Source organism: Gastrolobium bilobum, unplaced genomic scaffold (genome assembly GCF_033153095.1).
Source record: "Gastrolobium bilobum isolate Gb01-03AN ecotype WA unplaced genomic scaffold, APGP_CSIRO_Gbil_v1 utg12942, whole genome shotgun sequence".
In the NCBI taxonomy this organism is placed as follows: Eukaryota; Viridiplantae; Streptophyta; class Magnoliopsida; order Fabales; family Fabaceae; genus Gastrolobium; species Gastrolobium bilobum.
The window spans coordinates 193,718-217,387 of NW_026897875.1; the positions used below are offsets into that span (position 1 = coordinate 193,718).

General features: G+C 34.5%; 4 protein-coding genes across 9 annotated transcripts; 2 read left to right on the forward strand and 2 right to left on the reverse strand.

The window, feature by feature from the left end:
- The first annotated feature begins 102 nt into the window (after positions 1-102).
- Positions 103-2,988, forward strand: LOC133311055 (tRNA (guanine(26)-N(2))-dimethyltransferase). Of its 2 annotated transcripts, none has more exons than XM_061512070.1 (6): positions 103-732; positions 982-1,182; positions 1,275-1,374; positions 1,857-2,083; positions 2,167-2,221; positions 2,589-2,988. In XM_061512070.1, exons 1-6 carry the CDS (start codon positions 122-124, stop codon positions 2,700-2,702), a joined length of 1,308 nt encoding a protein of 435 aa, XP_061368054.1. In that variant the 5' UTR covers positions 103-121; the 3' UTR covers positions 2,703-2,988. The 2 variants fall into 2 exon arrangements, with proteins under 2 accessions (XP_061368054.1, XP_061368055.1); XM_061512071.1 differs by having other exon boundaries at positions 1,857-2,057; positions 2,159-2,221.
- Positions 2,989-3,242: 254 nt separating this feature from the next.
- Positions 3,243-10,074, reverse strand: LOC133311039 (alpha-galactosidase 3). Of its 5 annotated transcripts, none has more exons than XM_061512051.1 (15): positions 9,935-10,074; positions 9,470-9,528; positions 8,778-8,834; positions 8,654-8,688; positions 8,134-8,237; positions 7,939-8,011; positions 7,103-7,161; positions 6,950-7,015; positions 6,778-6,861; positions 5,315-5,379; positions 5,146-5,228; positions 4,639-4,729; positions 4,392-4,450; positions 3,891-4,031; positions 3,243-3,687 (listed from the first exon to the last, which is right to left on the reverse strand). In XM_061512051.1, exons 1-15 carry the CDS (start codon positions 9,994-9,996, stop codon positions 3,577-3,579), a joined length of 1,149 nt encoding a protein of 382 aa, XP_061368035.1. In that variant the 5' UTR covers positions 9,997-10,074; the 3' UTR covers positions 3,243-3,576. The 5 variants fall into 5 exon arrangements, with proteins under 5 accessions (XP_061368035.1, XP_061368032.1, XP_061368034.1 ...); XM_061512048.1 differs by having other exon boundaries at positions 9,761-10,069; XM_061512050.1 differs by lacking the exon at positions 8,654-8,688 and having other exon boundaries at positions 8,134-8,213; positions 8,773-8,834; positions 9,761-10,070.
- A 7,985-nt stretch (positions 10,075-18,059) lies between these two features.
- Positions 18,060-19,133, reverse strand: LOC133311047 (uncharacterized). Its single transcript, XM_061512060.1, has 2 exons — positions 18,759-19,133; positions 18,060-18,674 (listed from the first exon to the last, which is right to left on the reverse strand). Exons 1-2 carry the CDS (start codon positions 19,131-19,133, stop codon positions 18,060-18,062), a joined length of 990 nt encoding a protein of 329 aa, XP_061368044.1.
- A 941-nt stretch (positions 19,134-20,074) lies between these two features.
- LOC133311061 (small ribosomal subunit protein eS26z-like) lies at positions 20,075-22,057 on the forward strand. The gene is made up of 5 exons (XM_061512077.1): positions 20,075-20,193; positions 20,272-20,364; positions 20,463-20,547; positions 20,643-20,776; positions 21,537-22,057. Exons 1-5 carry the CDS (start codon positions 20,191-20,193, stop codon positions 21,609-21,611), a joined length of 390 nt encoding a protein of 129 aa, XP_061368061.1. The 5' UTR covers positions 20,075-20,190; the 3' UTR covers positions 21,612-22,057.
- Positions 22,058-23,670: the final 1,613 nt, after the last annotated feature.

A 23,670-nucleotide genomic window follows, 5' to 3' on the forward strand; every position in this document is an offset into this window, starting at 1 on the left:
AAAGAAAAAACCTCATCTTTTAATCTCTCATTTCCACACGTGTACTGTATATAGGGTTCTTGATAACTTCACATAAAAGAAGACAAAGGCAGTTACTCCCTTCCGTCATCAGTTTCAGGCGATGTTGACTCTCGCGCTATCTTCTAAACCCCATTCATTATCTTCTTCTCAATTTCCGCACACCCCACTTTCCTCAACCACGTGTCATAGTTGTAAAGACACTACCTTTACTCCGAAACTCAGCGAAAACGGCAAATTCCAGGAAAGGGGTTTGGAGTTCAACACCGGCGAGGCCTTTTTCCGGCAAGAGAGCGCCACCGGCCGCGACCTTGGTGTTCTCGCAGCTTCGCTGCACAAGAAGTTCAACGGAAGCTTGCGCGTTCTGGACGCATTGTGTGGGTGTGGTGTTCGGTCGCTTCGGTACCTTGCGGAAGCGGATGCGGATTTTGTTGTGGCGAATGATGGAAATGAGAACTATGGAAGCACCATTGTGGAGAATCTGTCGAGGGTTTCGAAGGAGGAAGAGAAAAGATGGGTGGTTACTCATTTAGAAGCTAATCGTGTGATGACTGAGTATTACCTGCAAAAGAGTTTCTTTGATTTCATTGATGTTGATTCGTTTGGGAGTGACTCTTCTTTCTTGAGGTCTGCTATTAATGCTTTGAGAATTGGTGGCTTGCTCTATGTTACTTCAACTGATGGTTACTCATCTGGTGGCCATCGTCCTCATCAGTAAGAATCTCTCTCTTTTGTTTTGTTTTGTCTTATGTTTGATGTGAGATTCATATACGATGGGATGCTTTTGAATGTGATGATGTTTTGTAACAAAGGTTTTTTTTTTTTTTTTTGGGTGATGGCTGGTTTGTTTTTGTTTACCAAACTTAGATTGTAATAGGTGATTTGCATGTTTGTGTTGTTATTTATGTTACTTATGTAATTGGGCCCCCAGTTTGTAATTTGTAACTTCCTACTTTTTCTTAGTTCTTTAGCTGCATATGGAGCCTACGTGCGCCCTATGCCATATTCGAATGAGATTGGTTTGCGAATGCTTATAGGTGGGGCTGCCAGGGAGGCTGCAGTGTTGGGGTATCATATTACTCCTTTATTTTCGTACTACGCTTTTCATGGACCTGTTTTCCGAGTCTTGCTCAGATTAAATCGTGGGAAGATTCATGACAGTAGGTGATGTATCGTTGTCTATGTGTTACTTCTTCTTAGTCTTTTTTTTTCCTTGTGTTCTCATTTAATTGCTATTACTTTTATGATTACCGTAGGCATTATGGTTTTATTGGCTATTGCCACCGGTGTGGAAATTCCCATGAATTTTCTTGGAATCAACTTGGTCATATCAGTTGCTCCTGCAGTATGTCCGAGGTATGATCTGGTTTGTTTGAGACTTCCTCGTTGAGGTTTGATCTTTGTAAGTTTTTTTTTTTTTTTTTTTGGGGTACAAGATCTTTGTAAGTTTTAACTTGTGTTGTTAAGGAACATTGCTAGATAATCCCTTCATAACTTGTGCCACTTTTTATTTTTATTTTTTAATCCTAAATTCCTATCTAAACAGTTACTGCATAAGACAATCTGTTCCAACTATACTCATTCCTTTTCCCTTTGGTAATCATAATATATACAACTAAGATGTAAAAGCTATCCTTTTAGATTCATATTATTGACACGTTTTTTCTTTGCCATTTCTGTCAATTGTTTTAACGTACGATTAATGGAACCCGAATGAGGAAAACTATTGAAGTTTCTATTATCTATCTGTGCGTTTTAATTTCCCGGATTTCAAATTACAGAAAGATTTTACTTTCTATGAATGCATAAAGTACATTCTATTTCATTTCTTTTTTCAGGTTTCAAACTCCCTTGTGGTGTCAGGACCTCTCTGGACAGGGCCTCTTCACGATGCTGCCTATCTTATGGATATGTTAAATCTGGCCAAGCAGTGGGAATGGATTGGATGTGACGGTAAAGACAGTCTTGAAAAGCTTATAAAACTGATGGTGGATGAAAGTGACCCAAAGTTGCCATTTGGTTATATCAAGTTGGATGAGGTGCTTCTTGTTCAAGTGATATATTTGTTGCATTGTAAAATAATGTTAGTTAATTTGGTTACAAAAATGACTTAATGGTGGTTTTTCGTGTATTTATCCAGATGTCAAGCCTTGCAAAAATTAGTACTCCACCTCTGAAGACCTTGATGAGCGCCATACACCAGGTACGCATTAAAAAATCTTTAATATGGTAACAGAATTAAGTTATAATTGTGTGCTTTGTTCATTGAATGTTTCTCCTTTGGATGATCTCTATGTTAAGAACAAATCTAATTTAAATCTATTTCAAAATTGTGTTAAAGGATCATTAACCATTGCATTGATATGATCAGACTGTGTAAATGTTTATTATTTAGAAAATTATGTCAAGATCATCTTTTCAATTGTATGTCAGATATATGGTACAAAATGGTACAACGAAATAAACACCTATGTTAAGCCATGAAATCATTTATGGTACAAAATTCAGTTGTTCACATGGCAACATGGCACAACACATCTTTACTTATCTTCTATGTTGGTTTATTGCAGAAGGGTTATGCTGCTAGCAGGTCTCACATTCGCACAAATGCAATTAAGACAAATTGCCCCATGACAGAATGCATCAAGATTGCCAAAGAACTACAGCAGGTTTCTATCTCTTAATGATTTGAATGCTCAAGGTTCCTCAGGCTGTAAAACCAACATAGAAGCCGCAAGTCATAAGGAAAATGATTAATGAAGCCGGATCGAATTTCATTGCTTGGGAGATCAATTTCATTACTATATGATTTAGTTCAGCTAGTGAAAATGATTGTAAAAAAAACAATTGTACATTTCTGTCCACAGTTTTGGGATTTAGATTGAACCTTTTTTTTTCCGGCTGACTAACCCATTTAAATCCAACAAAACTATACACACAGGTTTTACACACATATATGTAAGTCGAAAAAAATGCTAAACCAATTTGTAAACTTTGCTTTAATTACTAACTTGTTATTACTACCGTGTAGGGGTTTAATGAATATGATTTGTGTATAAATTTTTCAAATATTCAGTTTACTACATTCCATGACATAAATACACTCTATTTCTGCGTACTAAATTTATGACACGTATTATACGTTTGAAATTGGCCATTTCGAATTTTAGGGAAGAAACAGACCAAAACGGTCCAATTTCATAGACTAAATTATGAGGCTCTCTTTTTGCCGTAATTTATTTAATAACTTTTAAAAAACATCATACAACCATTTGGAACACAGCAATCTTGTGATCATTATTCATGAGTAGCAGGCCATCTAGTACACAATTTATTTGAAATGGGACCACAAAGATATTGAAGATTTAACTTCTCCATGTCTAACCAACAAATGATTAATGATAAAAAAAAAAGGAAGAAAAAAAACAAGCAGAAGTTCATTTAATTCACTTTCATTATAGCATTGAATCCAGAATAGGCATGGCATCATCTTCTCCTTCAATTACATGCGGCTCGTAGTATACAGATGGACCAAGACCCACAGGTGTGAAGCATGAGCTACTTTACAAGTTGAGATACTTTAGATGGAGTGAAAATGTACAGTTCACAATTATGAGCATCAACTTGAGCACTGAATGATGACACTGCATCTCCAGTTAATAACTTGTGCTGCAAGATAGTAAAGGGACAAAAACATTTAACTGGTCCTTAAATAGTAAAAGCAAATAGACACTGGTATGGGAATTTTTCAATAAAGTATGGAAATTATCTCAATTAAATTATAAATAGAAGCTCCACCATGAAGCACAGAACCAATAAGATCATATATAAAGATTGTCTTGGTGCAGTTTCATGCAATTAGGTTAGCTTACCAGCCACAAATCCCTCACAGAAACATGAATTCCAGATTCAAGCCCAAGTGCTTTCCATGAAGCTGTTATAGTAGCAACTTTAGAGCACCGATTCCAGAGAGCAACAACCAATCGATTTCCTGATAAAGGGCCTGCCCAAACCTGTAAAAATGTAAAACTAAGGTCAAATTTAGGATATAGTAACATATACACAACTTTAAACTTCATGGTAGTCAATAAACTTTGTCACATTAAGATTAAAATAAGAATAGAGATTTGTCCTGCCAAAGTTGCAAAATACAGATGGTCAAAATCTATTTATCAAGCATCAAAATAGTGCATAACAGTAGCCTAATCATTCTTGATTCATTCTCTTTTAAGTTGCGTCTAAGAACAGGTCAAGTTTTAAAGACAAGGATCATGTGTGTTGTGAAGCATGACTACAATGAACCTGGAAATCATAGACAAAATACCCAAGCTTTATCACATAGATGCACTATGAGGTGATACAGAATAGATTACCTGACTACAACCATCTATTCCAGAAACTTGAACTTTCCTTCCCTGGACTCCAAGTGAGTCTGCAGAGACACACAAGAATTAGTAACCTTGCTCATTATACCTTCCTGAATAATATAAATGAAAAAATAAACCAAGTAACAATAGAAACAACAACGAGAGAGAGAGAGAGAGAGAGAGAGAGAGAGAGAGAGAGAAGCATTATACATCAACTTGATAACAAAGATAAACAGAAAGCAGTGGGTACTACCTTGATTTATGGCAATGACTTCTTTGTTGCTCAAAATCTCAATTGTTTCAGCAGTCATATTTCTTACATCGCAACCAACCAATAGAGGAGCCTACATACACAAATTCACAATTTTGAGCATGCGAAAAATTCAGCTATAGTATTTGTGTTGTACTCTTTGCAAGTTTGTCTTCATGCTTTAGTAATAAGAAATTATGGTCAATACTAATTAAAGTGAGGATTACCATCACATCACAGATTAAACAAATTTATGAAATCAGAATGGCTTTTATTTTTGTTTTTGTTTTTGTTTTTTTAAGTTTTACCAGAAGATCAATTTTGCCACCATTCCTGCTATCCTAGGATCCTGAAATTGCTAGCTAAATTATCAAGCAACATATAGAAAAAAGGGTGATGATGATGACTATTGAGAGATTATCACAATCCAGCATAAATATATGCATTATCAGTCAAATCCCCGTAGGAGATGAAAGGGAGAGGGGGAGAAATAAGACTTAAAAGCAAGACCTTCGCTAAAGCCCAGATGCTGAAGTGAGCACGGTATTCCTTGTATGTCATGCCACCGTTGCCAACTTCCAACATATCTGGGTCTGTCCAGAAATAGTAATATGAAGGATAAGTAAGAATGTTTTTGGCCTGCTCTACATTTTCAATAAAAAATTTCAGACGTGTGTACCATTCCATCCTCCAGGACCAGCATATGCAGCCCACTTGTCATTAAGATCAGCAATAGTTGTCATGCTAAACAAGAAAAACGATATTTTCAGAATTGGACTACCCCATAAACAGACAATTTCAGACAAAAATGCTAATTGATCATATGTTAAAACTCCATATCGAAATGACAGTGAGACATAAAAAAAATTTGGCACTTGCATCTATAGTTTGCCAAGAGCAAATTTCCAAAGAGAAGTATATCTTTTACTAATAGACATGAAGAATTATCACGAGGTACATATTATATTATTTCAAAGTGGTCTAACCTAAAGCAAAATTGATGGATGCAGCAGTACGACCCAGATCCACATAAAAATTTGTAATACCTAACTCTTTGGTAATGCAATGTCTATCATCATGATCCAATAGCATTCTTTTATGACAAATATAGTCATGAGCCTCGAGCCCATCACTATTCCCATATTCTATCATTCTGAATTTGTTTTTAGAGCTTTCATGCAAGAATCTAAAGTAACTTTATGCTAGTGTGCATCCAATTTTGAGTCCAGTCACTATATGAGAGCAAGATAAATTCAGCTGGGTAGGATTATTCACCCACTTATCATCTTGCTCTTCAGAGAAAGAACATGCACAGATATATATTGTTAATTCTTTTTTGTGTTCTGGCTCTGAGAAATAGATGAAAAAATACCATCCACCGCTCTCATTTTTCCCAGCCTCTTCTCCTTCGTTTCACATGTTGACTCATGACTCATCCCTAAAACCTTTCTCATACCTTAATAGCTAGTGACCTATCAAGACAAGGCCTGATAAAGTGTAACCATTACACCATGAAATATTCATTATTTGTTGGCATGTGCACAATGCCTATATACTCATCACTTCCCTTTATTCTCAGGTGCCAAGGGAGTAACGTAGAAAATGAAGAAAGAACATAGAGGGAACAGAAGATTATGGGTAACACCATTCAATAAATTGCATCACTGACAGAAACCAAAATATATAATATTCCTCTATGAATGAAAGTCCAATCATAAATTGACTAGGGTACAAAGCCTTGACATAATGAAACACTAATCCCCACATCACTAACTATATTCTCATTATACTGCCCGAACAATTAAAAATTACCTCAACTAAAAGGAAAACTTAAGAACTTTCCTTAATATAATTCAAAATCCCAAATAATTTCCATTAATGCCATCATCACATACCATTTTCGAACATAATTAGTGTTAAGGCTACTGGACACTAGTTAATGGAAAACAACAGACAAAAGCAAAATCCCAAGGTGGCAATCAAGGACAGATTTTAACTTTTACCCCTAAACTTCTGTGTTATCTGGTTAAATGTTTTTATCTGAAGTACCCCTGATAGCCTGACCTATTGACGTTATTGAACTATAAGCAACCCTAGTAGAATGTTAAATGAACCTATAAGTCAAAAGTCCAGAATTTTAACCTTGCCCAAGTATCATTGATGTCGTCAGTTGTGCGCCAACTGTTACCAACCTTGCCTGCCCATAAGGCAGGGTCATCAACACCCCTTTAAAACAGAAGTCAAGTAGGAAGATCTCTGTCAAGCCAACAGTAACTAAACTCAGATATAAAAAAAAAAAAAGACACCTTATTACCATTCACAGATTGAATAGAATATTTTACGTCCAGTTGCATTGAGAGCATCACGCATAGGTGGATATCTGGAATACATGCAACCATGTTAACTCAATTTACATCTACTAGGTATTGCTGCTTTTGCAAATACTGAGACAAAGATGAGACGAAACCGTTTTTTAGGAGGGATGCCCAGATTGTAACAATTGTCATACTTCAAATAATCAACACCCTGGAAAAAGATTGAATGGGGAAAATATCACTGATAAGCTAAAGAAAAATATAACTATCAACAATTCAAATTTGTAAATAATGTGACAGATATGTTTAGTTAGGAAGGAATTATTCCAAAAAACACCTTAAGATATGTTACCAAGATGAGTCCACTTTCATATCATAAAAATATTTGTCAACATATTAAATGGAGTACAATTAATATCTTATGGTTAAACTTATCCAGCAGTGATAATAATTTTCAGGTATTACTGCACCATTTCCTTTAGAAATTCTAGAGTTGTGCCGTATTTCTAACAATCTAACTGCTGTGTAGACATAATATCTATGTGGGTAAAGCTCATTGCCAAGTTCCATGAAGACTCTCAACGCACAAATTTCAACCATATGAATGATTGAGAACTATTTGATCTATAAAGGCATAATTTTCCAATTATTTTCTTAAGAACATTAAAAGAATTCCATTAAATGACCCAATCTCTTATCTAGTCCAAATTTGGTATGTATGATGGCACTGATTAGAACTTCATATTCAAAGGCTGTCTTTGTTTCCTTAAAAAAAAAGACTAATTCCCTAAAAATATATATTGGGGTTGTAAAGCTAAAGAATTCATATCAGGTGGGATTTGAACCTGACCTACCAATATGTAATTCCATAATAAATAAAAATAAATAAGGTGGACTTCTGTTCTTTGGACCACCACAAACTCCCTGAAACATGAAGAATATCTGATACTCTTTTGCAAACTAAAAAAATGAGAGAATAGAATCTAACCCAAGAGGCAAACAAATCTGCATCATCAGTTTCATGGAAAATCGAACCTGGTCGGACTTGACACGTAAAAGCCCTAATAACAGTTGGAATATTGAGCAGGAGATTAGAAGATCAGTTAGTCACACTCAACATGGGAATGATTATATTAGATTGAATTATTCAAACATCTGGCCTGATTTTGCAATATCACCCTACCCAGCATCAGAATATATGCCAAGCTTGAGTCCCTTTCCATGTATATAATCTGCAAGTGCTTTGATTCCAGATGGAAATGTCTTATGATCAGGGACCAGCTGACCCTGCACTTCCACATCAAAACAGTAAGCAGCAATATATATTTTCTGAGACAAGGTTCCAATCACTCACTTTCAAGCTTTTCTACAAAAAACATTTATTCACATAGAAAATTGATAGTACATGTAATCATGTATACAAGACATGCCTTCCTGCTTGATTAAACATTAAAACAACAAATACACCATACAGTGGAAGCACAAAGAAAGCATTACTTTAAATCTTTACCCATTAATATTCCTTAAAATATATCTAAGGACTTAATATTTATATCATTATATCTATTTTAAGCCAAGACATAACAAATGCCAATTGAAAGTCAAGATAGAAAACATTGAAAACTGATAAGTATATACGATAAGAGATGATGATAGCCCGAAAGTTGAACCAGTAACATTGAAAGGAACAGGATTTAGCTGACCTTCAAATCTCTTGTCACAGAAGACCAGCAATCATCTGCACATTGTAAAATTGTAATATGTTTCAAGTATAAAATAGACAAACTACTATTAGAATGTTCATTTTGAACATACAAGAAACAGTACCTATGTTGAGGTACTCATAACCTAAATCAGCCAATCCCGTTGATATAAGTGCATCAGCTGGAAGGATAAAATACATATCAGTGTTGGTAGGCATAAATTACTGAGGAAAAGATTACTATTATTGTAAAAATATGAAACATAATGCTTGCAGTGAAACAAAATATGACATGGGAAACTATAAAATTAAGATATGTTGTAAAGAATTTTAATACAAATTTTTATCCTGTGGAATGCAAAATTCACAAGGAAAGCAAATGAACTTTTGTCTTTGATAAATAGTTTACCAACATCACCGAAGAAGATGGCAAAATATTTCAAGAATGGAGAGTTTTTCGAAGCACGGTTAGGGCCAGAGACCCTCCTCAAAGTATATCGGCTTTTATAACACTCATCATTTTCCACTTTTCCAAGACTTAATTTAAACTCATTTCTAGTCCAATGGCAGAAGGATATAAGTTGTAATTTTATTAGTAATTGATTTAAACCAAATCAAAGTTAAAATGTGTTTATCCTTTGCATAGCAAAATAAAAAATTTGATAAGGGAGGATCAAAAGTTTGATTAAGAAACCCAGGAGATTAATCTTCCTTGTTAGTCATCAACACAATCAGTCATGTATGCATAAGCATAATTCATAGAGGAAATGGAAGTGATGCATCCACAAGTGGCAACATCAAAACAAGAAAACTATACCCGTTTCCTTAATAACCGTTTCATTGATATTGCAGGCAAAGAAGTTCCAGCTATTCCATCTACAGAAGACCAAATCATGTCACATAATACAAGTTATCTCTCCAATTTCCTTTTTTTATGAAAAATTAAAAGAAACATCAAACTTGTGCGTGTTTGTGCACATAGGCCTTTGACAAATTGCGGTTGCAAAAAAAAAAAAAAAAAAAAAAACTTTCAAGTCCGGATGAACTGAACTAGCCAGAAATTATTTTCGCTAAAAACAAAAGAGTCAGATAGGGAGAGGAAACGAACCCCATCTGAGGCGTTCGAGCCAACCCATTATCGAGTTGAACCACACCATACTTTGAAGTGTCATAAATAGTATGAAAGTTTGATCTGAAAATAGGTTTCTGGTAGCTCTGCAAGAGAGGCACAACTATTGCTGAAACTGAAACAGAGGAAGCAAAAAGGAAGAGAATCACCGACTGCATGAAAAGAGTGTTGCTCCGTTTCTGCTTTGCCATGAGTTGCATCTCCTTATGCATCATACTCACTACTCTTCTTAAACACAACGATGCAATTTATAAGGTAGCTAGCTCCTGTATGTAGACAAGTTTGACCCAGGAACACAGTAGTCACTTTAAGACATGTCCGCAAAACATCATCATGTGAGTCATTCTTATTTTTTATGTTAATATTCAATTTGTTGAGATCAATCAGTATTAAATTATATTAATGAATGAATAACAGAAAATAATGATCATTAACAAAATGAATTTGAAAATGCATCGTATCATGACTTAATTAAAACGATGATTTTCTAACTTCTTATTTTTATATTTTTTTTTATCTTTCCTCAATTATCACCATTAATTCATACTTTTATAATTATGATTTTATGAAATAATTATATTGAATAACAAATGGGACTTAATTTAGTTTATCATACAATTATGGATAAGAATCTGTTATGTAATATTCCCCTCCCCACTATCAGTTTCTGAATCTGCATGACGTGTCACTACTAAAATTTTTGTTGCATTATAATATTGATGTCTCGAAAGTCGAAACTTCTGTGAATCCAATCGATACAAGTCGTACTCGAACATTATCTGTATGCTTGTATTCACCATTCAGCCATACAGCAATAATGTATAGCTGATTTGGATTTATACTCCTCGTGCGAAAGATATAGAATTTTATAAGAGTTATGTTGTAGCAAAAATAATTGTTTAATATTATAAAGATTTATTTTGCGTGCCTTAATTTTTTTTGCTTTAAAAAATGCAGGTCCCACAAAATATTATGTGTGTAAGAAAAAATTTTGTATCATATTAAAGCACAAACTAAAACCCCATAAATATAATAGGAAATGATTTTATTTTTTATATATATATATAAATATAGATGAATTTTTTTTTATAAATTTCATTTATTTTGTATGAGTATATAAAAGATATAATTATTTTTCTATTTGCATGATAAATATTAATCCCAAAATATATAAGGGAACTGTTGGTCATATAATAGAAAAATAAAATAAAAATTCGACAGAGACAACATTTTGTGGGTTTCATGTATTATTTTTTCTCTCTTCTTGTATTTTTTTTCTCTTCCAAAATGTTGTCGCAGGAAAAAATTTATTTTCCAGTTACATGACCCATTTGATAAGTGTATAACTTCTATTTACGAGTTATATAATTTTTGATTAATTGTATAACTTTTGTTTGAAAAAATAGAGCTAACAAAACATATCAATGCGCCACATTAGGCCTTGATTTTTGTCGGTTATGATCAAAAGGCTCACAACAATAAAAACTCATAAGTCATACCAATACCAGTCAAAAGTCTTGCAAAGCCCTACGGGCTAGGAATATCTAAAGTTATAATTTAAAAATATGTATCTTTTTCTTGAATTCAAAGAATTCAATATTATATTAATAAATAAAAATTTAACGCTTTTTAAAATATTATATATAAAATATTATTTTTTGATAAAATAATATTTGCACATATATATACAACTCAAAAATAAGCAAAATAATAATCCTTGAATAGTTAGTTCTATATTAAAAACATTTAAGTCCTCACTTCTTATAATTTTTTAATTATATTTATTAATAAGTAATATTTACTGTGAATATTTTCATTATTTAGTTTTACTTTCAGTACAAGTGAAAAGTTTAATGGTTTGATTCTTTCGTAAAAGTTAATTAAACAATACTTTGTATAGCTCTTTAAATATTTTGCTGCAACAAATTAAGTAATATTGAAATTTCAAATATTTTTTTTAAGCTGAATTCTTATATTGGATTTTTATACTTTTGACATTTTTAAGGGAGTATAAATAGATATTTATAATTATAAAAGCTATTATATATTGTTATTATAGATTTTTAAAACTTGTAATTTTATAATGATTAAATATCGGGTTTGGTGTTTATCATTTTAAATGACATAAGTTATGTCATTTTAGGAGAGAGATAGACACAAAAAAACGGAAATCATGGGAGGAGAAAGTGGGTGGTTTTTTTTAATTTAAAATTCAAATTTTCTGTGTCTGTATCTCTCTTAAAATGACATAACTTTCTGTCATTTGAAATGACAAACACTTTTTCCTTAAATATCTAATTAAAAACATAATTAAATTATAAAAAATATAAATATTAAAAAATTTATTAAAATTGTTTAAAATATATGAAACTATTTAAAAATGAATTAAATTATAAAAATTATAAAGTAGATTACTTATGTATCAAAAAAATATAAAGTAAATGGAGCTCAGCAGTGGAAAGGAAAGAGCTTCAGTCCAATCATCATATATCACTTTTGGGATGAGTTTGAATATCTTCATCCTTGAACCGTCCCACACTCCGATTTAGTCTCATAACCGACTCAAAAAGTTGAAACTTGTAAAAAATCAAGGACGCCAACTCACCTTAAAAAGGCAATTAGGGTTGGATAACTCAAAAAAATAAAATTACTTAGTTATACAGCCTTAAAAACAAATGCAATAGTAAATGCCAAAGGTGATCAAAGCAAGATATAACATGTTCGCAATATTTTAAACATTTATCTCTTTTATTCTAGCATTGTAATAACTTTGTCAGTATCTTGTACATACTAATATAGATTGTATTATTGTGATGATGTATATATTGTGAAATGGTTGAATGCATGGATAATAAGTCTTTCATACTTAAAAGTTTGGATGAAAATATAATTTAGAAAAAAAGGGTAATTGGAAAAAAAATTGTAATACTCCATTCATTCTTATTAGGAAGTCATATTCCTAATATGATGAACTTACATTGATATAAAAATAACAAGTCTTATACTCTGTTCTAGCTGGTCCAATCCACCAGCCCCGCAAGGCAGACATATACTAGAGGCACAAGCCACGTAAGCTTTAATTGACTAGCTGCACTGACGTTCCTGTCACCATTGGATTAGCAGACCAACTCCCTAACATTAAATATCAAAATAGCTTACCTCGGAGACCCCCCACATCCTGGTTGCCTTAGCAGGTACCCATTATAGAACACCAAAATGCTCCCCCTCACTTTCCCCTACTCAGCAGTTGCGGTCAGCATGCCAGCCGCTGATGGGCGGCCTGCTCCAGTTAAGCCAAGCTGCTTTAGCTTCCCCTCATACCAGTTGACTTGACACACTCTCCCAGCAGATTGAAGCTTATAAATACTCCCCTCCCTCACCATACAAAGGATCCACAACTTATAAGTCATTACCATGCCAGAGCCCCATTTTGTCACTAATCATCCCCCCATTCTGCATATTTCATCATTAGGAACACCTTCCATTGTTTTGGTCTTCAACATAGCTGTGTTAGATACCCCTACAGTAACCATTACACCCCCCTTTGGGGTTACTTGTTGGGCTCGACCAATTAAACAGTTCACACTCAATCTTAGTGGTTGATTATACCTGTATATAATAAATCTTTTATTAGAGCACATAAACCATTAAATGCAGGTAGAATCAACGAATAAATTTGAGAGTTAAACCATGCAGGCGGAGACTTTCCTCTCTATACATGGAAAAAATACTTTTCCTACAATATAAAAAATACGTCATTTTAGAATTACAGAAAATAACTTTATTTCATGTAATATGAGAAATATTTTTTCATATATATAATAAGCGTTTTTTTTTTAAATTACAAAATTGGATTTACACGTAAGTGATGTGGGGGTTGACTCCCGCCCTTGTATAGTATTATAATAATATAAAAAAGATAAAATAATAAAATAAAATAATGAGTCTCATATATTTAAATATAGGTCGAGTTTGAGTTACTTGAATAAAATAATTTTAGGAAAGTCGTCTTCTATATATAGGTCAGACAAAGAGTCACCTCCTATATAGTATTGAAACTGAGAGAAAACTTGGATCTTTGCATTACTCAGGGAATACAGAATACAATCGATAATCAAGATACACTCTACAAAATAATATTTATACATGCTTTTAATGGATAACTAATATCTAACAAACCATATTCGTTATGTTATGGTTAGTTGGAAGAATGCAACTGTCATCTGACGTGGAAACTGAGTTGGTTGGACTATGTGTATCAGCTTGAGGTTATGGCCCTTTATTATCTGGGCTTGCATTTGGACTTATCCTTATTACCCCCGCCCCCACAAGTTGGACTGTGAATGTTAATAAGGCCCTGCTTGAAGAGAGCTGTGTGAAATGCTGTCGGAGGAAGAGACTTGGTAAACATATCGGCCAGCTGATCAGAGGATGTTACAGGAAGTAGTCGCAGAAGACGCAGCTGCAGTTTCTCGCGAGTGATGTGACAGTCTATTTCAATATGCTTGGAGCGCTCGTGGAATGCTTGATTATGAGCAAGGTAGATGGCAGATTTGTTGTCGCAGAAAACAGAGGCTGGTTTGAGCCATGTAATATGCAGATCGTGAAATAGATGTTGGAGCCATTGGATTTCACAAGTAAGAGTGGCAAGAGCTTGATACTCCGCTTCAGATGAGGAACGAGAGACAATGGATATCTTCTTCGTTTTCCAAGAAACCAAAGAAGATCCAACAAATATGAAGAAACTAGTGGTTGAACGGTGAGTGTCAGGGAAACATGCCCAATCAGAGTCAGCAAAAGCACGAACCTGAATATCTGGAGATGAAGGGAAGAAAAGTCCAAAAGTTGGTGCTCCTTTTAAGTATTTAAGAACACGAAGTGCAACCTGATGACGAGTATCGCGAGGACAATATACAAATTGAGAAAGTTGTTGAACAACGAAACAGATATCAGGTCTCGTTGTTGTCAAGTAAAGTAAGCGTCCAATTAAGCGACAATAAGATGACTCATCTATCAGGGGAGATCCACTGGTGCGACTGAGGCGAGAAGATGGCTCCATTGGAGTACGATTGAGTTTGGTTGCAAGCATCCCCATATCAGAAAGAATCTCCAATGCATATTTGCGTTGGTTGAGATGAATTCCACGTGAAGTGCGAGAAACTTCAAGGCCCAAAAAATAGCAAAGAGGACCAAGATCCTTTATTTTTAATTTTCTATGTAGAAAATCTTTCACTCGAGTGATCTCAGATGGAGAGTTTCCAGACAATACAACATCATCTACGTAGACTAAACGTACTATGAATGAAGAACCAACCTTCCGAGTAAACATAGAGTGATCTACATTCCCTTGTGTATAACCAAGAGATGGAAGAGCCTCAGACAATTTGTTGTACCATTGACGGCTCGCTTGTTTGAGTCCATAAAGGGACTTGTTGAGACGGCAAACTTGGTTGGTTTTGGATGTATATAATCCTAGAGGAATTGTCATATACACTTTTTCACAACGATCCCCGTGAAGAAATGCGTTATCTACATCCAGTTGCTCCAATATCCATCCATTGGCAGCTGCAACACTGAGTAAAACTCGAATGGAGGTTAGTTTAGCAACTGGTGAAAATGTATCGAAAAAGTCAACTCTTCTTGTTGTGTAAACCCTTTTGAAACCAAACGGGCTTTGTGTCTCTCATTTTCTCCATTTGAACGATACTTAATCTTGTATACCCACTTACATCCTATGGGTGTTTTGTCAGGTGGTAAATCGATAATGGTCCAAGTATCATTTTTGGCCAAAGCATTCAATTCTACATCCATAGCTTGCCTCTATTCCTGTGACTTAGTGGCTTGGGAAAAACAATTTGGTTCTGTGTGTGTAGTGATGTTAAAACAAAAAAAATTATATGATGGTGCACAAGAGGAATATGACAGTACATTGGATAATGGATAAAGGACAGAGGGTGAAACGGAACTACCTGGATGCGATTGAGAGATGTGAGCAGCAGAAGAGGGATTGCAGTGGTAATCAGTAAGATATCTAGGAGTTGATCTGATTCGTGATGATCTACGTGGAGCAGCAGCTGATGGAGCAATAACTGTTGTGGTAGTGACAAATGGATCTGTAGGTGATGGAGCAACAATTGATGAATCTTCAGTATTATCTAGGCTTCTTGGTGCATTGTGGGTTTCTGGACTTTGGTTTTGTGGACAAAATGGTTGAGTGCTTAAGGGATGAATAGGTGTATAATCAAGGTCATAAGCATTTAGTTGCTGAGTTTCAGAAAATGTGGTTTCGGGTGAATGGTTTATATTGGATAAAAGGTTTTTAGGTTCAAAAGGGAAATGATGTTCATGAAATATGACATTTCGTGAGATAAAAATGGAGTTAGAAGATATTTCATAAAGAATGTAACCTTTAATACTTTATTGAAATCCCAAGAAAACAGCTTTGCGGGCTCGTGGTGAGATTTGGTACGTTGACTAGTGAGAGTGGATGCATATCCTAAGCATCCAAACACATGAAGATGGATAAGGGATGGGGGTTGATTGTATAGGATTGAGTATGGGGACTTGTTGGCAAGTATAGGGGTGTGGATTATGTTGATTAAATGGACTGCATGTGTCACTGCATAGCACCATAATTTGCTTGGAAGATGTCCTTGAAAAGAAAGGACTCGTGCCACATTCAATATATGTTGGTGCTTCCTTTCGACTCTGCCATTTTGTTCTGGTGTCTCAACACAGCTGCGTTGGTGCAAAATTCCTTTCAACATATAAAATTCATCCATCATAAATTCAAGTTCATTATCTGTGCGAAGGGTTTTAACTTTTGCATTGAAATGGTTTTGAGCAAATGTAATAAAATTCTGGTGCTGCTTTCTTATCTCTGATTTAGATTTCATTAAGAAAATCCAAGTAAACCTTTAGTAGTCATCAACTACCGTGAGGAAATATCTATGGCCATATATCAAACTTGTGGAATAGGGCCCCCATATATCAGCAGCATGAAGAAGCTCAAAAATTGCAGAACTTTTGAATTCACTTAAAGGAAAAGGCAATTTGTGTTGTTTTGCCAATTGACATACATCACATGGTTCGATGTGAGTGTTTGGAATAAAAGGAAAATATGAAGACATACATTGAGAAATCTATTTTGATACATGGCCTAGGCGTTGATGCCATAACAGAGATGCATCACACACTACATTATTACTGCTCTGTGTAGAATTACAATTACTGATAGGAAAACATTTGATGAGGAGGTAGTAGAATCACGATTCAAAATCAATGCTCCTTTATTTCTGAATACCACATACAATCATCCACGATGCTTAGCAAAACCAATCGTCTCCTGGTAGTTGGGCCTTTTCTGTTGGATGAAACAATGAAATTTGTCAAAAATGAGATTGTAAGAATTAGATTTTAAAAGTCTTGAAACTGAGAGTAAATTGATACGAAAATCAGGAACATACAAAACATTGTTTAAGACAAGAGTGGAATTAATGTGTACAATCCCATAAATTGAAGCAATGACACTACAACCGTTAGGTAAAGAAATGGAAATTGGTTGAATTTCGTGGAAAGAAGAAAACTGAGACATAGTGAAGGTGATGTGATCTGTAGCACATGTGTCGATGATCCATTCATCAACACTGATACCTGAGGTTGAGCTTTCAGAAATGGAGTTGGATGCAAGAACTGCATTGGCTGTATGCATATATTAGGTGCTTTGAGATTCTGGATTGGCGGGAGTGGCTGTTTGTAACAGATTCAGGATCTGTTGGTATTGATCTTGAATTATGTTTATGGAAGGAGTTGTCATTCGATCGTTAGTATTGCTTTCTTGATTCACAGAGGCACTATTGATCATATTTCTTCTATATCCAGATGGAAAACCATGGAGAAGATAACAAGTCTATATAGTATGATTAGTGCGATTGCAGTGAGTGCACAATTTTGTAGAGCCTCTTCCACCATAAAAGCTTCGTCCACGTCCTCTGATATTTCGACCTCCACGTCCATTATCAAGAACATACAAAACATTGTTTAAGACAAGAGTGGAATTAATGTGTACAATCCCAGAAATTGAAGCAATGACACTACAACCATTAGGTAAAGAAATGGAAATTGGTTGAATTTCGTGGAAAGAAGAAAACTGAGACATAGTGAAGGTGATGTGATCTGTAGCACATGTGTCGATGATCCATTCATCAACACTGATACCTGAGGTTGAGCTTTCAGAAATGGAGTTGGATGCAAGAATTGCATTGGCTGTATGCATAGATTAGGTGCTTTGAGATTCTGGATTGGCGGGAGTGGCTGTTTGTAACAGATTCAGGATCTGTTGGTATTGATCTTGAATTATGTTTATGGAAGGAGTTGTCATTCGATCGTTAGTATTGCTTTCTTGATTCACAGAGGCACTATTGATCATATTTCTTCTATATCCAGATGGAAAACCATGGAGAAGATAACAAGTCTCTATAGTATGATTAGTGCGATTGCAGTGAGTGCACAATTTTGTAGAGCCTCTTCCACCATAAAAGCTTCGTCCACGTCCTCTGATATTTCGACCTCCACGTCCATTATCAAAATTTCCTCTACGAAAATTTCCTTGATCACTGTGTACTGCCATAGCTTGCACAATAACTGGAAGATTATGGTGATCCTCCGAACGAAATTGTCGTTCTTGTTGAGTCACTAAGGAGAAGGCCTTAACCACATTTGGCATTGGCTCCATCAGCATGATTTGAGAACGAACTTGAGCATATTGTTCACTCAATCCTCTCAAAAATATTATTGTATGATCTTGATCATGAAATGTTCTCATTTGAGCAATTACACCACATTCACATGGAATCACCGGAGATGGCAATGGCCTCGGATTGTCTAACTCATCCTACAAAGTTTTAAGATGAGTAAAATATTCTGAAACAGATTTCTCACCTTGCATTAGTCTACAAATCTCTCCTTGCAAATCTGCTATCCTGAACATATTTGTTTGAGAAAATCTATCGCGGAGGTCACTACATGCATCAGATGCATTTTCAATCCATAAAATGGATTGAGCGATTGTTTGTGAGATGGATCTGTGTATCCAACCCAAAACTATGGTGTTGCAGCGCTTCCAAGCTTGATACTCTGGATCATCATCATCTGGAATTATCACACTGTTGTTGATGAATCCCAACTTGTTTTTGGACCGTAGAGCCATGGTCATGGATCGAGACCATGAGTGATAATTGCGACCATTGAGGACTGGACTTACAAGTACTTGAGAGGGATTCTCATTGGGATGAAGAAAGAAAGGATGTGAAGGATTGGTAATGAAAGCAGGAAGCTGTTCTTGGTTAGCCATGGAAACGAAGAACTGAAAATCAGATATCTGAAGCGAAGTATCAGAGCAATAATAGCTCTGATACCATATTGAAATTGAGAGAAACTTAGATCTTTGCATTACTTAGGGAATTCAGAATACAATCGATAATCAAGATACACTCTACAAAATAATATTTATACATGCTTTTAATGGATAATGAATCTCTAACAAACTATATTCATTCTGTTATGGTTAGTTGAAAGAATGCAACTGTCATCTGACGTGGAAACTGAGTTGGTTGGACTATGTGTATCAGCTTGAGGTTGTGGGCCTTTATTATTTGGGCTTATCCTCATTATATAGTACCAACAAAACTTGAGCTAGACCAATCAATTAACCAAGAGACTAAAAAAGAAATACACCAGTTTGTATGAAGTCAAAAAATAGTAAAAATTTGTTAATCAAATATAAAAAAATAGTACTGTTAAAATCAATTTTTTTAATTTTCAAAGTTTGTGATATATTGATGATATAAATTATATTATTATATGTTGTTTTTATGATAAATAAAAAATTATTAGATATTAAATATTTTAAATGTCAAAGAAACACAAAAAGTGATGAATTGTGTAATATTTTTATATTAAACAGTATAATTTGAAACTTACACCATTAAGTGAAAGATTATAGTTTATTATCATGGCGTTCTTAAATTATTTAATATATATTTAAAATTTTCAATATTTAAAAGTCATTTTTTCAATTAATCAAAATTGAGCTAAATATTAAAAAAATAATATAAGGAGAATCCCAAGATGCTTGAACCGAATTAAACTGAACTTCTAACTTCCTATGATATAAAAACATTACATTAACTATAATATATAAATAAAAAAAGTAAGTAAAAAAATTTAGAATTAATTTCAAAATATTAATTGACTTCTCAAAAAATATGAAGGCGAAAAAAAAAAAGGCAGGCTGGAAAACTTAAAAACCAAAATATTTAGGCTTTGGTGTGAGCTGCGATATAAAAGCCCTTCGAGCCATTTTCAGAATCAGCAGCGGAGAACCCTAATTTGCCCGAGTGTTATTCACCATGGTTGGGGATCAGATCTTAGCCTCGTTTCTTTAATTCTGTTAGGGTTTTGTTCTCATTCTTCAATCTTCTCCTTTGCAGACATTCAAGCGCAGGAACGGAGGTCGCAACAAGCATGGTCGTGGCCATGTAAAGTTCATCAGGTGCTCCAACTGCGGCAAATGCTGCCCCAAGGTATTGTACTTTTTCGCACCTTCAAAATTTTGTACAGAATATCAATAAAGTTTAGGTCTTTGACATTGGGTTTCTGATTTTCCTGAAAAAAATAACAGGACAAGAGCATCAAAAGATTTTTAGTCCGAAACATTGTAGAACAGGCTGCCGTTAGAGATGTGCAAGAGGCTTGTGTGTATGAACGTAATTATCTTTACCTTGTCTCTCTGTTTTTTTTTAATGAAAATACAACATGTGCTATGTTACTGATTTGATTGGTTTGTTTTTTGATTTTGTAGAATACACTCTCCCTAAATTGTATGTGAAAATGCAATATTGCGTCTCATGTGCTATCCACTCTCATGTTGTGCGCGTTCGATCACGCACAAACAGGAGGAAGCGTGAGCCTCCACAGCGTTTCATCAGGCGCAGGGTAAGTCTACTTTACATTTTCAATTTTTTTTTTGCTTTACTTTGTGTTGTATGATTTACTGTTTGATAAATGTTTTTATTTCTCTTTTTTGTTAAGCTATCATGAAACTTTCCACTGAAATCTTTTTTGCCCCAAAGTAATCTAGTCCTAATACGAACTTATTGTTGTTTCAAATTGTGTTTTTCTTGTGTGTTATCACTTATCAACTGGATAATAGTGTGGTCACTGGGGTATAATATACTTCCGTGACATATATTTAAATCCAAGCAAAATCTTGCTTTTTTTTTCTTTGCTTGTGGCTAGATGTAGAATTTGACAGAACTAGAAGGATCTGAGATTGGAACCTAATTAATTAAAATTGTCTCTTTCCCACTCTTGCATTTGAGCTGCATGATTCATAACTTGATATACAAAGTTATTTCTCTTTCTCTATCCTAGAGGAAGATTGATATTCCATTGAGTTGGTTTAAATGTTTAATGGTTAAAGAATAGATTTTACCCCCTTTGAATGTACAAAGGAAACTCATTTAACATTCAGTTTTCTTTAGGAGAATGTATTGTCTGCCTATGAAATTGTTAGCAAAGTTTGGTTAGTAGTTGTTGCTTTGAATTCTGAGTTATGGCTTTATGCTTCACTTGCTGGTGTTCAATGAGTTTATTTTAGCAATGGTTGATTATTAGTTGTTGCTTTGAATTCCGAGTCCTGTCTTTTATCTTCACTTGCTGGTGTTTGATGAGCTTATTTGGTTCTTTTTGCAAGGATGATGCCCCAAGGCCAGGTCAGCCCGGTCAAGCACCTCGTCCTGCAGGTGCAGGAGCTCCTGCCCGTGCTTGAAAGCAAATATTAAGATTTTTGGTCTTGTTGGATCAGTTTCATATGATAAACCGAATTTCTTTGCTGCTTGAATTTTGAAATTTCAGTTTTTTTAGGGATATTATGTTTTCTTCTATTTGTATGCTTTATTCCATGGGTGATACCTACATTTTCAATTGTTATAATTTGGTGGTTTTGATGAGAATGGACCTTGATTTAGCCGACTATTTTGTGAACTAATAGAAGCTAGACTTGGCACAGCTTAACAATGACTGGTCAGTTCAAAATGAGAGATTATGAAGCAAACAGAGGAACAACTGTGAGTAATGTCTTTGCTTAGCAATTTCTCGTTTCCTAAAATATGTTGAAGATGCGCCTCCTTACCTGGTTGGTTGGAACAGCAGTCAGCTCAGTAGTTTCCTTTTATTGTATGTTGGAGAATTTCCTCCTCACTCTACAGTCTACCCCTTATCAGGCCACCCCATCCTACTAGTCTGTCATTTCACATGGCACAATATTCATGTTTAACCATTAATCTAGCAAGCACTATTTGCTTATCTCGTACTGCTTCTTCCCTGTCAGATTCTCCAAGCTTCCTGTAGTTTTCAGCTTCTTTTGGATTTGCATGAGCGTTTGGATGTAGACCGGGAGAACTATGATTACACCATATAGTTGTCTACTTGTCCGCGAGCCTTTTGGGCCTTTTTTTTTTGAAAAAACAAATTTACACTATATACCACTTTGTCTCTCTTTAACTACATTGACCGCGAGTTACTTAGGTAAATGGGCAATTCAAATTTGGATCAACTAATATTTTTGATTCAGACTTAGTTTTAATATTTTGTGTATGTATAAATGGACTTGGGATGGGTGTTTGCGGGTTCAAAACAATCAAGGATATTCTCCATTCAATCTTTTTATATCTTAAAATAATGCAAACTTTGGAAGGGCATGACTTTCGGTTTGGATGTTTAATCAGAATTTTTATCATTTAATGTAACTTTTTTAGATTTACGTGATAGCAAATTCTAGAGATTTGGTCAATTTTTTTTTTAATGCTTTCTTCATGGGTTTCGGGAATGGTAAAGTAAATGACCATAAATCTTCAATTCCACATTGATATAAATATGTACATCAAATATAGTTTAGTAAATTTAGTTCAAGGTATAGAGAGCTTAGATGAAGATTATTTTCAATTGTTTTGAACCCTCGAACCCATATACAAACCCAAATATGTGTTTGTATATTGAAAATCAATAGAAAATCATGTTTTGACATCTTGAATTGAATGAACGGGGATTGCCCTTAGTTGTAAAGGATTCATAAACATTTATATCAAGTCTATTTATATATGTACAAGACTTTAGAACTTAATTTTAATTAAAATTATTTGTGGATCTTAATTTGAGTTACTTGGGCCAGTTACTCGGTTAAATGATTTATTCGAGTAACTAACCCCAATTATAACCCCAATTATTCGAGTAACTCGCAATTAACATGGTTAAACAAGAACATATTGATATATACTATGATGGCTAAGGTTGGAATTTGAAGAGTTCAGAAAGTATAATAACATTACGTATAAATAAAAGCTCGAGCAAGATGTACAGAACCCATTGGGGCAGTTTCATGCACTTAGGTTAGCTTACCTGCAATCAGTCCTCACTAAAACATGAATTCCTGATTCAAGCCCAGGTGCTTTCCATGAAGCTGACAGTTGTAGTAGCAACTTTTGAGCAATGATTCGAGTGCAACATCCAATCGATATCCTGATAAAGTGCCCAAACCTGTAAAAATGTAAAACCAAAGTCAATTTAGCATATAGTACGCATCCACAACTTAAAATTCATATTAGTCAATAAGCTTTCTCACATTACAATCTAAATATGAACAAACAATATGTCGTGCTAAAGTGGCAATAAAATACCGATGGCCAAAATATATTTATTTGACATCAAAATAGTGCACAACAGTTATCTAGTCATTCTTGATTCATTCTTTTTTCAAGTTGCGTCAAAGAACATGTAAAGTTTCAAAGATAAGGATCACTGATTCACTTGTTTCGTCTAGCCTATGTTTT

Excerpts from the sequence above, each read along its gene's own strand:
- LOC133311061 (XM_061512077.1), top strand. Across the intron at positions 20,365-20,462 it reads GCGGCAAATGCTGCCCCAAG|GACAAGAGCATCAAAAGATT; the intron begins GTATTGTACTTT and ends AAAAAATAACAG. Across the intron at positions 20,777-21,536 it reads AGCGTTTCATCAGGCGCAGG|GATGATGCCCCAAGGCCAGG; the intron begins GTAAGTCTACTT and ends TCTTTTTGCAAG.
- LOC133311055 (XM_061512070.1), top strand. The coding sequence starts at position 122 with ATGTTGACTCTCGCGCTATCTTCTAAACCCCATTCATTATCTTCTTCT. Across the intron at positions 1,183-1,274 it reads GGGAAGATTCATGACAGTAG|GCATTATGGTTTTATTGGCT; the intron begins GTGATGTATCGT and ends TGATTACCGTAG. Across the intron at positions 1,375-1,856 it reads GCTCCTGCAGTATGTCCGAG|GTTTCAAACTCCCTTGTGGT; the intron begins GTATGATCTGGT and ends TTCTTTTTTCAG.
- LOC133311047 (XM_061512060.1), bottom strand. The coding sequence starts at position 19,133 with ATGGCTAACCAAGAACAGCTTCCTGCTTTCATTACCAATCCTTCACAT. Across the intron at positions 18,675-18,758 it reads AAACAAATATGTTCAGGATA|GATGAGTTAGACAATCCGAG; the intron begins GCAGATTTGCAA and ends AAAACTTTGTAG.
- LOC133311039 (XM_061512048.1), bottom strand. The coding sequence starts at position 9,996 with ATGATGCATAAGGAGATGCAACTCATGGCAAAGCAGAAACGGAGCAAC. Across the intron at positions 8,238-8,653 it reads CTGTGACAAGAGATTTGAAG|GGTCAGCTGGTCCCTGATCA; the intron begins GTCAGCTAAATC and ends GTGGAAGTGCAG. Across the intron at positions 4,451-4,638 it reads AGTCATTGCCATAAATCAAG|ACTCACTTGGAGTCCAGGGA; the intron begins GTAGTACCCACT and ends GTGTCTCTGCAG.